The 13,139-nt window shown below is 41.1% G+C and overlaps 3 protein-coding genes across 3 annotated transcripts; all 3 read right to left on the minus strand.

Annotated features, from left to right (window-relative positions):
• Positions 1 to 101: 101 nt before the first annotated feature.
• LOC125013227 (thyroid hormone responsive) lies at positions 102 to 723 on the minus strand. The gene has a single exon (XM_047593694.1). The coding sequence runs from the start codon at positions 639 to 641 to the stop codon at positions 222 to 224; it is 420 nt and encodes a 139-aa protein (XP_047449650.1). The 5' UTR covers positions 642 to 723; the 3' UTR covers positions 102 to 221.
• Positions 724 to 1,633: 910 nt separating this feature from the next.
• guca1c (guanylate cyclase activator 1C) lies at positions 1,634 to 4,172 on the minus strand. Its single transcript, XM_047593692.1, has 4 exons — positions 3,851 to 4,172; positions 3,328 to 3,477; positions 2,884 to 2,971; positions 1,634 to 2,657 (listed from the first exon to the last, which is right to left on the minus strand). The coding sequence occupies exons 1-4, from the start codon at positions 4,043 to 4,045 to the stop codon at positions 2,521 to 2,523; spliced, it is 570 nt and encodes a 189-aa protein (XP_047449648.1). The 5' UTR covers positions 4,046 to 4,172; the 3' UTR covers positions 1,634 to 2,520.
• A 5,470-nt stretch (positions 4,173 to 9,642) lies between these two features.
• Positions 9,643 to 12,774, minus strand: LOC125013338 (TPA-induced transmembrane protein homolog). The gene is made up of 7 exons (XM_047593926.1): positions 12,336 to 12,774; positions 11,933 to 12,010; positions 11,621 to 11,707; positions 11,273 to 11,405; positions 11,004 to 11,164; positions 10,444 to 10,514; positions 9,643 to 10,329 (listed from the first exon to the last, which is right to left on the minus strand). Exons 1-7 carry the CDS (start codon positions 12,396 to 12,398, stop codon positions 10,140 to 10,142), a joined length of 783 nt encoding a protein of 260 aa, XP_047449882.1. The 5' UTR covers positions 12,399 to 12,774; the 3' UTR covers positions 9,643 to 10,139.
• Between the last annotated feature and the right edge of the window lie 365 nt (positions 12,775 to 13,139).

Below are 13,139 nucleotides of genomic sequence, written 5' to 3' on the forward strand. Positions count from 1 at the left end.
TAAGTTTTGTGTGTGAACATACATCAGAAGTATTTCTGCTATATCCACTAAGTAAAACAGTATAAACTATAACTGTAGTAAATCAAGAGATATTTACTTGATTAGTTCTGGCAATGAGTATTTATTAGATATTAAGTGAGAAGAATGTGTACAATCCCATGTAAACAGTTTTTTACACAACGGTACTTAGTTAGTCCATAGATGTTATGGTTTTGCCGTTATTAGTTTGACACACCAATTATATCCATGTATTTATCAGTGATGTTCTGAGTCTTTTTGGTGAGGTCGCTCATCACGGTGAACAGTCCTCTCAGATGGAAGCGGAAGAGGGCTTCGGGATCTGTGTCCAGAAGAGGCTCCAGGGTCTTGTTGAGTGCCCCGTTGCTCTTGGCTTTGTGGTCGTCGATGTGGACCAGTCCGCTCTCCACCGTGTTCCTTATGGCCTTGAGCATGGCGTAGTTGCCGTACAGGTCTCGGCCGCTCTCGTCCGCCGCCTCGGAGTCCCACGCCTCGTCGGAGGGGACGTCCCGCAGCAGGCTCGGGAGGAGGATGGCCTTCTCCATGTCGCTGACGGCCGAGCTGTAGCGCCTCAGGGTCAGGAGCAGGCTGTTCTTGTTGAATCTGGACTCGGCTGACTGCATGGTTCCAGGTGGATGTGGACGGCTGTTCCTGTGCTGTGGTGGCTGACAGAAGGAAGCAGTGTGCAGTGCAAAGCCATGAGGGGAGGTGCTGGCATTTATACCCCAGTGGTGGGTATTTCAGTGCAGTTACACAACCGCATCATTCGATAAATTTGGGAACATTTTGGATGTTATATGGAGTCAAACCTTATCTTTGAGTTGATTTACACAACCCTGGGTAATAATGTCTGAACAGTGTGCACTTTACTGGACCTGTGTCTAATCATTAACCATTATGCTTGAAAGGCCTCAGCACACGGTCACGTGGTTTCATATTGATTTTAAGTCGAAAAATGATCCGAGGAATGTCAAATTTTGACCCACAGTAACATAAAGTGGCTTAACTTAGAACTGTTCGGTCGGTGTTTGCACTTGGTCTGTTTGTGTTTCATGACGGCCAATCATGAAGGTTTTTTTTTTTTGGGGGGTGTGTGTACACGTTTTCCTGCACAAGCACAAATGAAAACAGCACCAACCTTCCTTTCCTTGGCAGATAAGACCAGAATAGAAGCTGGGTTCTTCCCTAAACTGCATGAAAACATCAGTTTCTGCTTATCGCCTTGAACATGCAACTCTTAGTTATAACGAGGAAATTAAAAAATATAGAAGAAGAGCTGCTGCAACGAATAACAGAGTAATGACTAAAGGTAATCATTAGAAGCTACACATCTTTATAAATGTTTGCATACTGTAGTGCCCATGGTAGCTCTTTTTTTTTTTTTTAGCATATTTTGACAAACAAATTGTACCTATAATCATGCTCACAAGATGGCATAATTGAGTTGTTTTCAATCAGAGAGTTTAAAGTGAATTCAGCAGTTGTTATTAAGTTGTCATTAGTTTCACTTACTCTAACATTCGTCGCCACTCATTTTAAAAACAAATTACCTTCACTATGCAGTATTTGGGGGTAGAGCAGTTTGTATTTACCACAGAAGGAGTTCAGCCATCCATTTAAAGAGAAAAGTTGTGTTTTAATCTGGTGGAATAGTCCTTGTCTCGGTGTGAGACATAAATAAAGAAACCACTTAAAACAAAAACACTGTATTGTTTTCAAGGCAACATTGTAACCTTAAAGTGCGGTAAAACATGGAGTGTTACTTTTCCTGTGCACGATAACAAACACTACACATATATATACATATACATGTGTACATATATACATTTACACAACACATTTGTATTAACATACCGTCTAATTTTTAAGCAGAAGTTTTGATTTCATGCAGACAAGAAGATCAAACAAGAACAAACTATATGAGGCATGTTAACCACACTGCATTATCATCCAGATACTCTCTAATTATCTCAGATAATATAATTTGTAAAACATTTTAGTTTCATTTGGCATTTTGTTTTACCCCCAGAACACTAATGAAAATCAATCTGTTCTGGATCATGTTCAATTATGAATCAGTACAAGCTAAAGATACAAAATGAACCCCAACCCTGTTGAGACATTTTTGGAATAAAGTCGCTTTCAGCTTTGCTTTTCCATCTCCATCCACCTCACTTTGCCACCTGTACCGGAACCATGCTGGGAACCTGAAAGCAGACTGCCCTTTCTTCTCCGACAAACACATCTTCTCTTTTAAACGTTAACAAAACTTAATTAGATAAAAAAAAAAAGTAAATGTGAGAGCACAAGCTGAGGAGAAGAGGTCAAGCTGCACGGTTCCCTGTGGCGACACTCTGGGAGGTCATAATGTGTCTGCGTGGTGTTGCTCAGTCAGGTCATCCAGTTCACTGTGTCCAGTCTGAAGTGGGACTTGGCTCTTCATCAAGTTCATACAGAGCTTTACTCAATTCCTCATCTCTCCACACAGTCCAGCCGGTTGCTTCAGTTCACAGCTTTCTTCTGTTGACCCCTGATAATGATTTCCAGCACGTTGGTGAGATCCATCATCTTAGTGAGCATGTCCATGATGTCAGGATGCTCCCTCGCCCCAGTGATGAACTCCTCCAGCGTCAGCTCACCTGAGGAGACGAGAGCGAGCATGGTGTGATACATGATTAGATCACCTCAGTGCTACAAATCACAAATTTCACAGCCTTTTCTTGCTTCATTTTCATTTCATCTCCAGACGTAACACGGTCACGGTGACATTATTTTCAGCCAGACATACTGCAGTGTTGCTCGGGCCTGACAAATATCCGTCTACTGTTCCATTAGTTCAGGACTGACAGTCATTTTATCTGTTACCTTCTCCGTGGACATCAATTTTTTCATAGATGAGATTCACGATGTCCTCTGGAGCGCAGTCGTAGTTCCTGGTGATGTCTTGAATAGCCTGGACGAAGAGTTCACAGAGGTCAGTTGAGAGCACTCGCAGCAGATTAACTGTGTCTTTGCTCACGACATGGGTCAGAGGGCTAACATGCAAAAGTGTTTATCAACCAGCTGAAGTGCGCCAAGTCAACTGGTGAAACATGTTTGTACGTTTCCTGCATTTTGTCTGTGAACTGGGTTATAGTGAAGGACACAAATAGATCCTGGTGTAGATGGCAAACCCCAGATTAATGTCAGATAGTCACATTCGCACATTTTCAGGAACCCGCAGGTTTCTTGGTTCCTCAAAAGCCTGAAAGTCTCATTGCGAAACATTCAAAAAAAAAAAAAAAGAAACAAAAAGAAAAAAAACTGTACCTTAAATATCGTTTCCATTTCGTCCTTGTCAATTTTTCCGTTGCCGTCTTGATCGAACAGCTTGAAGTACCACTTCAGCTTCTGATTGATTTCTCCTTTTAGTAATAAACTTATGGCTGCGATGTATTCCACAAAGTCTATGTAGCCGTCCTGTAAAAGAAAAGATAAGTAAACCCATTTGCTCACGCTGCAAAAACCAAACTCATTGCAGTTAAGATTCGTGCCTACAGGACCACTGCAATACTTAGGAAAGCACTTCTAATATGTGATGTCTAGAGTCTGTGAGGGACTCAGAAAGTAGATTTTAACCTCAGTTGGTCTCTTTCAAACAGTCCAGTCCCTCTGTAGTCATTCCTTATGAAGTATTACACCACTGAACTATGCAGTGAGCCTTTTATATTCTTACTGTAAACTTCTGCACCAATTCACCATGTATCTGCCTCGCCAGTGTATCTGCAGAGAATATAATGCAGTCCTTATAGTCCTGCAGGTATGATGAAATATCTTGCAGGTGTTGTCTTACCCCGTCCATGTCAAACGTGAAGAAAACCTGGTCCACATAGCTGCTGGCCTCCTCCGTCATACCGTTCATTTCAAGCATCGTCTTGAGCTCAAAGAGGGTGATGAGCCCCGAGGGAGACTCCTTCATGAATTTAGTGTACCAGTGGTGCATGTCCTCCTCCAGGATGTCATCCAGGTTGGAGCCGTAGGCACCCATTATTCCTCCGGAGGTCTGTGATTCTCAGCAGGGACCCAGCAGAGAGATGCTGGTGGCTCTGAGGACAGGGAGTACAAAGTGCCACCTGCAGCTGACTGAAGTCTGAGTGAAACCCCAGGAAGAGGCCGCCTTAATCTTTAAGTCTTGGAGCAGCCAAAAGGAGCGATAACCCTTTAATGGGATAAGTGCAGAAGTCTTCCAAGAACCACGGGACATGGCATGCTTTTTGGCTTCGCATCCGTGTTGATGCGTCTCAAATGTGGGGCAGAAGATGTTGACGCATGTTTTAACTCACAGTTAAAGTCAGTGCTATATTTTTACTTCTGTTTCATTCATTTGCTTCCTCTTTTTTTTATATTCCAGCAGTTTATACTTCAGTTTGATTTGATCTTTCTTGAACCATTAACACATAAAAGCAAGTACAAGTTGCATCAAGTTCCAACAACAATATAAAACAATAAAATAATAATAATAATATAATTTGAGAAGGGACAGGATGAAGCTAAGCTGTTCCTGTTCTGCCCCCTCTATATCAGGATATTACACACAAAAGCAAAACAAAAATCATTCATTATTTTGACATTAAACATAATTACGATAAGACTTCCACTTTATGTTCATTACCTGTAATGAGGTGTTTTTCTTTGCAGCTATTCTGCATATAATGCCATTTCTCTATGCAGGGGAATTAAATTAAGTATCTAAATTTGCCCACATACAGTAACTGTGCACCCACCCACAGAGGTTGTTGCACATTCCTGGGATTTCTCCGGGAATTATCCGAAGGGGAGTTCCTCTGACAATCCTGCCTCGCAAACACGCACAGGATGTTTCTGTGCCTGACATTAAGCTTCTTACATGCAACTATTTTTTGTATAAATAGAGTCACGCGTTGTGTGCATACGTAACAGACAGGAATAATATGTATATGCATGTAAAAAAAATAAAAATAAATAATGAGCCAATAAGCAAAAGTTAAACATAAAAAGAAACATAAAATTAGCATAATTTTTATGGCTATGTGCTTCATTTGTAATTGAGTGTTCCATTCACAATGCAGAAAAACTAGCTGTCCATGTTTTTGTTTTTGATAAAAGATTAAAAATTATATTGCAAAAGGTAGAGGCTTATATATATTAAATCATTTTTTTTATGATATCAATTTAAGCTTTTGAGTGTTATTTCGTTGTTTAACTTCAAATATTTTGCTGCAGAGTTTAACTGAAGGGTCTTTGAGGACGCACAAATAAATCTTTTTTAGCATAAATACTTCTTTAACCAGCACTGCTGACCCATTACAAGACCCCAGTGTGACCAGTCGACCAGGGTGACGAGGGTTCAGCTGTTCGTAGTGACCACTGTTTAAAGGGACCTGGCTATCAAAGCTCACAGTTCTTATTATAGTAAATCTGGCTTTAGAAGATTAACAGTTTTCAAAATAGGATTGAGGAAATGGACCACCGGTGTCTACAGACCGCACAGGCAGCCAGTATCTACCAGCCTGGGAGATACACACAACCAATATCCACGATGCAGCCCGGTGCCACATAATCTCTCCCTCCCCTGCTGCCAGTGGATTAAGAAAACTTTACCAGAGCAGACACACTGCGGTAAATACCCTCTCACAAGCCCCGAAATACAGTAGCAGCTGAGGTCAACCGCGCTGCTCCGAGCGTGAATCAATAAGTCCAGTCTAAACAGAAATGTGCCAGGTTTTTGTTTGCAATATTTGCTGGGTTTCAAAATACAGACGGTTTGATTTAGATTTTATGTACATCAATAAGCTGACGAAATCTCTTGTCAACTTGACCTTTTGACCAGCATGTGACGGCCATGCAGGGAGGCTGTTTGGGAAGACCACGTGAAAACAGAACCTCAGTGTGTCCTTCAATACCTTAAGGAATACTTACATCATAATTGATTTTTAAGTGAATCTCTCTAAGATCAGGTTTCAGTGAAATCAAAATTACAGCTGCTATGGAAGTATAATTGCAACGCCAACCTTATACTTGTCAATGCACTATCTTGGTATTTTGATTATTGCATCAGCTGTAAAAACAAAAAAAAAGGAGGAATAACTAACGCCGAGAATAACCTAAAACAGAGCGATCGTAATGACTTTTACCTTCAGTCAGATCTGTATTTAAGAAATATAACGCGGCAAGCTGAGATGAGATGAGAGTTATTTAATTGGATAGTGGACCTCTGCTGGCCAGACAGTTTGGCACACACATTAATAGCATCAATTACAGGTCTGAGGTGTTGATGTAATCAGCGCTATAGGATGCAACCTAGCACACTGACACAGTTCTGGTTTTCTAAACATGGAATCAGGCCGCTTTGATATTAACTGCAATATCCTGCTGCTTCGTGTAACTAACAAAAATGTCAAAATGAATTCTCGATTGTTCCCTGCAAATAGAGCATGAGAGGGAATGAACAGTGAGTGTTGCACGAGGGACGTGCACTCCCTCTACTGTTCAAGCACAAAGACAGAAAAATGTTGAAAACACACAGATCAGTGATGAGAAGTCCACTGTTCAGTTGTGTTGTGTTTCTTATCTGACTAAAGATAAAAGTCGTTCTGTTATAGGTTAGGGTTAGTCATTCCTCCTTTTTTACAGCTGACGCAGTAATCAAAATACCAAGACAGGGCGTTGACAAGTATAAGGTTGGTATTACAATTGTACCTCCACAACAGCTGTAATTTTTATTAAGCCTGAGGTTGGCAATGAAAATAAACCACTGACAGGAGAAGCACACAGAAGAGAAATCTAAATCTAATCAATATTTGGTGAGACCACCCTTTGCCTTCAAGACAGCATCAGTTCTTCTAGGTCCACATGCGCATAGTTTTAGAAGGAACTCGGCTGGTAGATTGTTCCAAACATCTTGGAGAACTAACCACAAATCTTCCGTGGATGTAGGCTTCCTCAAATCCTTCTTTCTCTTCATGTAATCTCAGACACACTCCATGATGTTGAAATCAGGGCTCTGTGGGGGACATGCCATCACTTCCAGGACTTCTTGTTCATCTTTAGTCTGAAGATAGTTCTTAATGACCCTGACTGTTTGTTTTGGGTCTTTGTCCTGCTGTAGAATAAATCTGGGCCCAATCATCCTCCTCCCTGATGGTGCTGATGATGGATAAGTATCTGCCTGTATTTCTCAGCAGTGAGGACCATTGATCCTGAACAAATATCCAACTCCATTTGCAGAAATGCAGCCCCAAACTCGCACCATGCTTCACTGTTGCCTGCAGACACTCATTATTGTAGCTCTCTCCAGCCCTTTGGTGAACAAACTGCTGTCTGCTACAGACAAATATTTCAAAATTTGACTCATTAGTCCAGAGCACCTGCTGCCATTTTTCTGCACCCTCATAGTTCAGTCTCTTGGCCTTGTTTCCATGTCAGAGAGATGGATCTTTGGCTGCAACTTTTCCATGAAAACCATTTCTGGCCAGATTTCCCCAGTCAGTAAATGGGCGTACCTGGGTCTGCCAGTTCCGAGCTGATAGCTCTACTGGACATCTTCTGATTTCAAAGTGAAATAAGCTTGATGTGTTTCCTTGGCCGACCACTGCATCTGCTATCCTGCAAACTCCCAGACTTTGTACAAGTGTACCTATAGGGATTGATGCTGGTTTGAAAGCAAAAGGCAGTAACACTAAATACTTATGTGACTTTGCATTTTGTAAATTGATCAAAATAAACGATCCTTATTTAGGTTTTTGAAAGCATTCTTAGTTTACAGCATTTTTTCCACACCTGCCTAAAAGCTTTGCACAATACTGTACTGCACAGCAAACTGAGAAAAGTTGAATTCTTGGTGTTAAACTGACATACACTAGTACAGTTAATTATACTCTGGGTAGAGTTAATCCATTATAATTAAATCTATATAATATATCTCAGTTGATAAATTGTTGTTGTCAAAACCGATTGTAAAAAGGAAGTGTCACGAAATCAAACCTCTAGGTGTAAATGTTTAAATATTAACTCCGAACTTCTTACTATAAACTCTGATCCTGTATTTAACACCTTAAGTGTTAACGCTCCCCCATTACTCTTCGGGCACCCGAAGTCATTTTGCAGCAGTGAGCCACGTAAACTTTACTTGTCGCGCTGTTACTAACCACCTGAACACCTGCTTAATGACCTAGAGGTTAGCATGCGTGCCTGGCCTCACTGTAACATAGAAAGAAAGTAACAGCAGTAAACAGTACGTTTGGCTTGATGTTTTGGCTGAGTGAGACAAGTCATGCACTTTGTCACCATAGATATAAAACGTGATAAGATGATGCTAATGGTTTGGAGCTGCTAGCTAGTGTGTTTTTGAACTGCCAAACATGACTAACTTTTTATTTTAGTAAAGTTTATTTTCCAAGTATTTTTTGTAGGATTATAAAAGAATTATATTGACACCTTTTAAGTGTTATGGGGGTAACACTTGTGTAGTTAAGAAATAGTCCTCTGAGAGAGTTAATTGCTAGCACTACATAAAAGTGTTTAAAAAACTAACACTGGTTGGTGTTAGGCAGCGTGTTAAATTTAATTACAGGAAGAGTCAAATTTACGCTAACTTAGTGTAAAGGTACCAAAACTTGAAAAGTGTTAAATTAACACCCTGGGGTGTGGACCCATATAGACACTTTAAGTGTTAAGATCAACTCTTACAGTTTTCATTTTGGGTATAATGATTTTACTGCGTGTGACTATCCTGTGACATTATCATGTTCTAATGGAAAACTTTTAAAAGGTGACTCATCACATGTATCATTCATCGCATGAGATCAAACCAAAAGTATGAAATGCTCTATAGTCACATGTAAGGCTGAGAACCAGCCTTACAACCACACACAAAAACGCTTTAGGAACAACTAAAAAACAAAACAAAAAACAGCTCAAGGTGTTGACTTGGCCTCCAAATTCACCAGATCCCAAACTGATCAAGTATCTGTGCAATGATTCATAGAGGCCCCTCCCCTCCTCAAAGGCCCCTCACTAACAACATTCTGTTACCAGACACCACAGGACACCTTCAGAAGGCCCATGTTTATTCTCTGATGACTGTTTTGGAGGCACAAAGGAGACCTAGACAACATCAGGTCATAATGTTATGGCTAATCGGTGTAAAACTTCCCAGAAGTTTTTCAGATAGTGATATAAGGCACACATATGGGCTCATATGGTCACAGCTTTCCACTTTGAAAATGTCTGATGATTGCACCGCTCATCCGAACGGCGCCTTCAGCTTTAACTGATTTACTAACTTGCACTGAGAGGATGCAGTCCAGGTTAGATTCTCCAGACTGAAGGCGTGAATCAGGGTGGAATGTTTTGTTGAGAGATGTCAAGGATGTGTTGTAAGTCTCAGGCCAACTCCCCCTGCTCTGCATACGGCGTAACATGCACCATGATCTGGACGACTGAGAAGCTTCACCGACTTCTGCTTATTTGCCTGCGCAGCTCCCTAAAGCTGTTCACGTTGCAATGTTACACCGTTGCACCGTTTGTTGCTCTCTAAGGACAGCGTTTCCAGAGGAAACACAGTTACAGTCCAAGGGATGCAAAATAGTGGCACAGACACGCAAATTTAAAAAGAAAAAAAAAAATCTTTCATTAAGTAAACATGAGATCACATTCAGGAGACATTCAGAAAATGGATGCAAATCAATTACACCAGATATTTAAAGCAATATTCTCAACACTGTACAATAAAAAATCTCTAATACATTATTTTAAAGTAGGTCACATTGTGGTTGCGATTTACTTCTTTTTTCTTTTTTTTTTAATTTATATAGTTTGAGTCAAACCACTAAGTTGGACAGTAGTCAGATGTCAGTGTCTTTCCCACACAAAAGACATATGACTGCTAACTGTACTGGACTTGTGCAACTATGGTTAAGTAGCTTCCTGTGGTGGAGAGGCGTCAGATGCAGAAATTATGGGAAAACCATAGAAACTGCTGAGAAATCATACGTAATGCAGAATTAAAAAACCCCCAGATTAGTGGGGGCAGGTTAGTGTTTTCTATGAGTCTTTTTTGAATGACAGAAGAAGCCGGATGTTCTGGTTTAGTCATTTTGCCATCACGAAATCATTTGCAGGGAAACGGGATCGACGTACAGCGGCCCCGACTCAGCTGGCTCCTGGTCGTACAGAAACTGCCGAAACACATTGTAAACCATCTCCCTGCTCAGAGTAAAGTTCCTCAGCTCATCCAGCTGCTCCTTAGGCAGCAGAAACGTCAGCGAGTAGTCAGCGGTGACTGGATCATTCCTGCGGGGCCAGACAGGAAAACATTAAAGCGGTCCAACATACATGTATAATCCAGATGTCAACCCAACCGATTGAAAACCAAAGTTGCAACCACACACTCCGATGTCTGTTTACCTGAAGGCTTTTATCTCAAATGTGTTGAAGTATCGTCCCAGAGCCGCAGAGGATCTGTAGAGGTCGGCCAGCTGGGTGGGGCAGGTTGAAACATGCAGGAGCAAACAATGAGAAACTCTTCACTTCGCCTCACTCCACTTAGATCTCAGTTATGCTGCTAAAAGCTTTCAAGCGGTTCTCTGAGTTGCGGTATTACAAGTTCTACTCTTTCACTTTCACAATACAGATGTCACCATGAGTTCAGGATGTCGCTCTCAGGCAAAACAGATACTTCTAGAGAGTATCAGACCTAATGTTAGAAGTTTCAAACAACTGGAATCAGGTTATAATTCATCCTTTTCTTTACAAAATTTAGAATGTAAAGAAGCGTATGTTATTTTATTGAAACAAGGCGGTAAACTACACCAATAACAGAGCTATTGACTAAAAACTGTCTCTTTGTAAGCAAGTTTTTAGTCACACATGCATCGATTATGTTCTCTGCTCACAATGCTAATCTGGACGTGATCGCCCGTAGCTGGGGGATTAAGCAAATCATTTGAAAATATAGCAGGACTGACCTCGTTTTGTAGCTCTGTGGCGAGGGCCCGGCTCTGGGTGGAGTTGATGTCGAGAAGCTCCGTTGTGAAGTTTTGCTTTGGCAGCTTAAAGTTCCCACTGAAACCCTGAGGGACTACAAACAACGAGGGGTCGTACTTGTCATCCACGTCCGTGTGGTTCGCTGTTCAGTGGGACACAGTGTTGGAATGAATGGAAAGCACTTTGCACTTTGATAAACATCCAAAGGTGCCACTCATCGACGTGGAAGCGTCTCGTGGTGAAACTTTACCTGAACACGCGGCCACTGAGATAATGATCACAACAATGATGAGGACAACTATCATGACGAGGATCATCCATAGTCTGACTTTCATGAAGACACGCTCGTTCAGCTCTCTCTTTACCCTGCTCACAGCGCTCTCCTAGAGGCAAAAGGAAACTGATTGTCAAGATGTGGCTGCGGCTTTATGAGAAGGGAAGGTGTGGCGGTAAAACGTCTTTTGAAAACCTTTTAATGAGACACTGATCGAGAACGGCAAATGCACAACCCAAAGCTGCACGGATGACACGCAGAAAGGTACAGTTCCTTTTTCAACAAGCGAAGGAGGAAATACCAAAGAAGCGGGGACTTTCATACCTCATGAGGAGTACTGTTATTCTCCAGGCTGCTTTGACCCTGTGCTGAGTGGTGAGAGGGGTGCGTCTCCCCGTTACTGTTGGCAATCTGACAAAACACATACAAGCCAAAGCAACAGTGAGTCACTTTCCTGCGTTTCCTATGAATAGAAATAATGTGGTTAGTTTTGCTTCTTTCGCTTTCACGGTCAGTGAAATCAAATATCCAAATGGGATGTTTTGCCTTCTTCCCTTATGTATTTCGCTCGTAGGGTCTAAAACTTTCCAGACAACGGAACAAAAGCAAATGATCTAAATCTTGATGACAGCTCACCTCCACAAAAAGCAACACATCCCTCTCTGTGGCATCAGGGCTCTTGTTGTCCACGCTGTCGCTGATCACAGCTGTGGGCTGGGAAGTCAAATGTGAAAACATCAAATCACTAAACACCAGAAAGTCAAAATGACAGCTGAAGAATTTATAATTTACTCAATTATTCAAGTTGTGTCTTTAAAACAGGGCCACAAAGCTCGTACAGATATTAAAACAGTCTAAATTCAAATGTGAAAAGTTTCCTGTCATATAACTGAAAAGTACTCCTCAGATACTACTTCAAATCAGCTGATTCATTACGGTTTCAACTCAAATGTCTCCTCGATAAAAGTAAGCAAAGTCTCATTTCAGTTTTCGTATGTTTAATAAAACTTTACGATCAGGTGTTTAATCATTATCTCACCTGTTCAGTGGTTGTTCCTCCATCGGGGGAATCCGCCGCAGGTATTTGCTCTTCGTCGGCCATGCTAATTTACCTCCTTGATTACAACCCGGAAGTACCTGTTATGTAGTTTTAATAACCATTTACCAAAAACAATCCGCGGAGTCGTAAACGTCTCAGCTGCGCTTTTTCTTCATGTATGTAGTAATGAAAAAAGGAAGCGATCATTCACAAACAACAGGTGACTCGGTGAAATGCCATCGTTAGAGCTGGAACCTGAGAAAATGTTTTCCTTCGTGTGTCTCTAAATTCTTCCCTCGTCCTTGTCGCTCCCAGGTAAGTTTCCTTCTGGTATCGGTCGTTTGACGCCCAGTGTGGGAGGGAGTCGGCTTCCGTGGGAGGAAACTTCTAACAGAAAGACTAAAGTATGACCCAACGCTGACACTTCATGGACTTCTGCGGAAGCCTCGCTGTTGCGTTACACTTAAAGGGAATTTGAAAGGAAAGCTGTTGTCCTTGTTGTGTTTATTTCCCAATCAGACAACGAATATCCAAGACGGTTCAAAGTGACATATTACGCGCACTATTTATTATTTATTTATAAGAATCACTAGGATATGATTTGGCTCTTCCACCTAGTTTACATTAAATTGATAACATATTAAAAATGAACCATAATGTTAAACTGAACTGAACTGAACAGGAAACATGGAAGAGTTTTTTTTTTTGTTTTGTTTTTTTTTTTTTAATTTTTTTTAAGAGATTTAAATACAGATACCACCTGCTGGAAACAAAAAGAAACTTAAATTTTATTCTTCGGATGGT

The sequence above is a fragment of the Mugil cephalus genome, chromosome 9 (assembly GCF_022458985.1).
Source record: "Mugil cephalus isolate CIBA_MC_2020 chromosome 9, CIBA_Mcephalus_1.1, whole genome shotgun sequence".
NCBI classification, from domain to species: domain Eukaryota; kingdom Metazoa; phylum Chordata; class Actinopteri; order Mugiliformes; family Mugilidae; genus Mugil; species Mugil cephalus.

Excerpts from the sequence above, each read along its gene's own strand:
- LOC125013227 (XM_047593694.1), bottom strand. The coding sequence starts at position 641 with ATGCAGTCAGCCGAGTCCAGATTCAACAAGAACAGCCTGCTCCTGACC.
- guca1c (XM_047593692.1), bottom strand. The coding sequence starts at position 4,045 with ATGGGTGCCTACGGCTCCAACCTGGATGACATCCTGGAGGAGGACATG. Across the intron at positions 2,972-3,327 it reads AAATGGAAACGATATTTAAG|GCTATTCAAGACATCACCAG; the intron begins GTACAGTTTTTT and ends CTCTTCGTCCAG. Across the intron at positions 2,658-2,883 it reads AATTGATGTCCACGGAGAAG|GTGAGCTGACGCTGGAGGAG; the intron begins GTAACAGATAAA and ends TCGTCTCCTCAG.
- LOC125013338 (XM_047593926.1), bottom strand. The coding sequence starts at position 12,398 with ATGGCCGACGAAGAGCAAATACCTGCGGCGGATTCCCCCGATGGAGGA. Across the intron at positions 11,708-11,932 it reads ATGTGTTGCTTTTTGTGGAG|ATTGCCAACAGTAACGGGGA; the intron begins GTGAGCTGTCAT and ends GTGTTTTGTCAG. Across the intron at positions 11,406-11,620 it reads ATAACAGTACTCCTCATGAG|GAGAGCGCTGTGAGCAGGGT; the intron begins GTATGAAAGTCC and ends TTTTGCCTCTAG.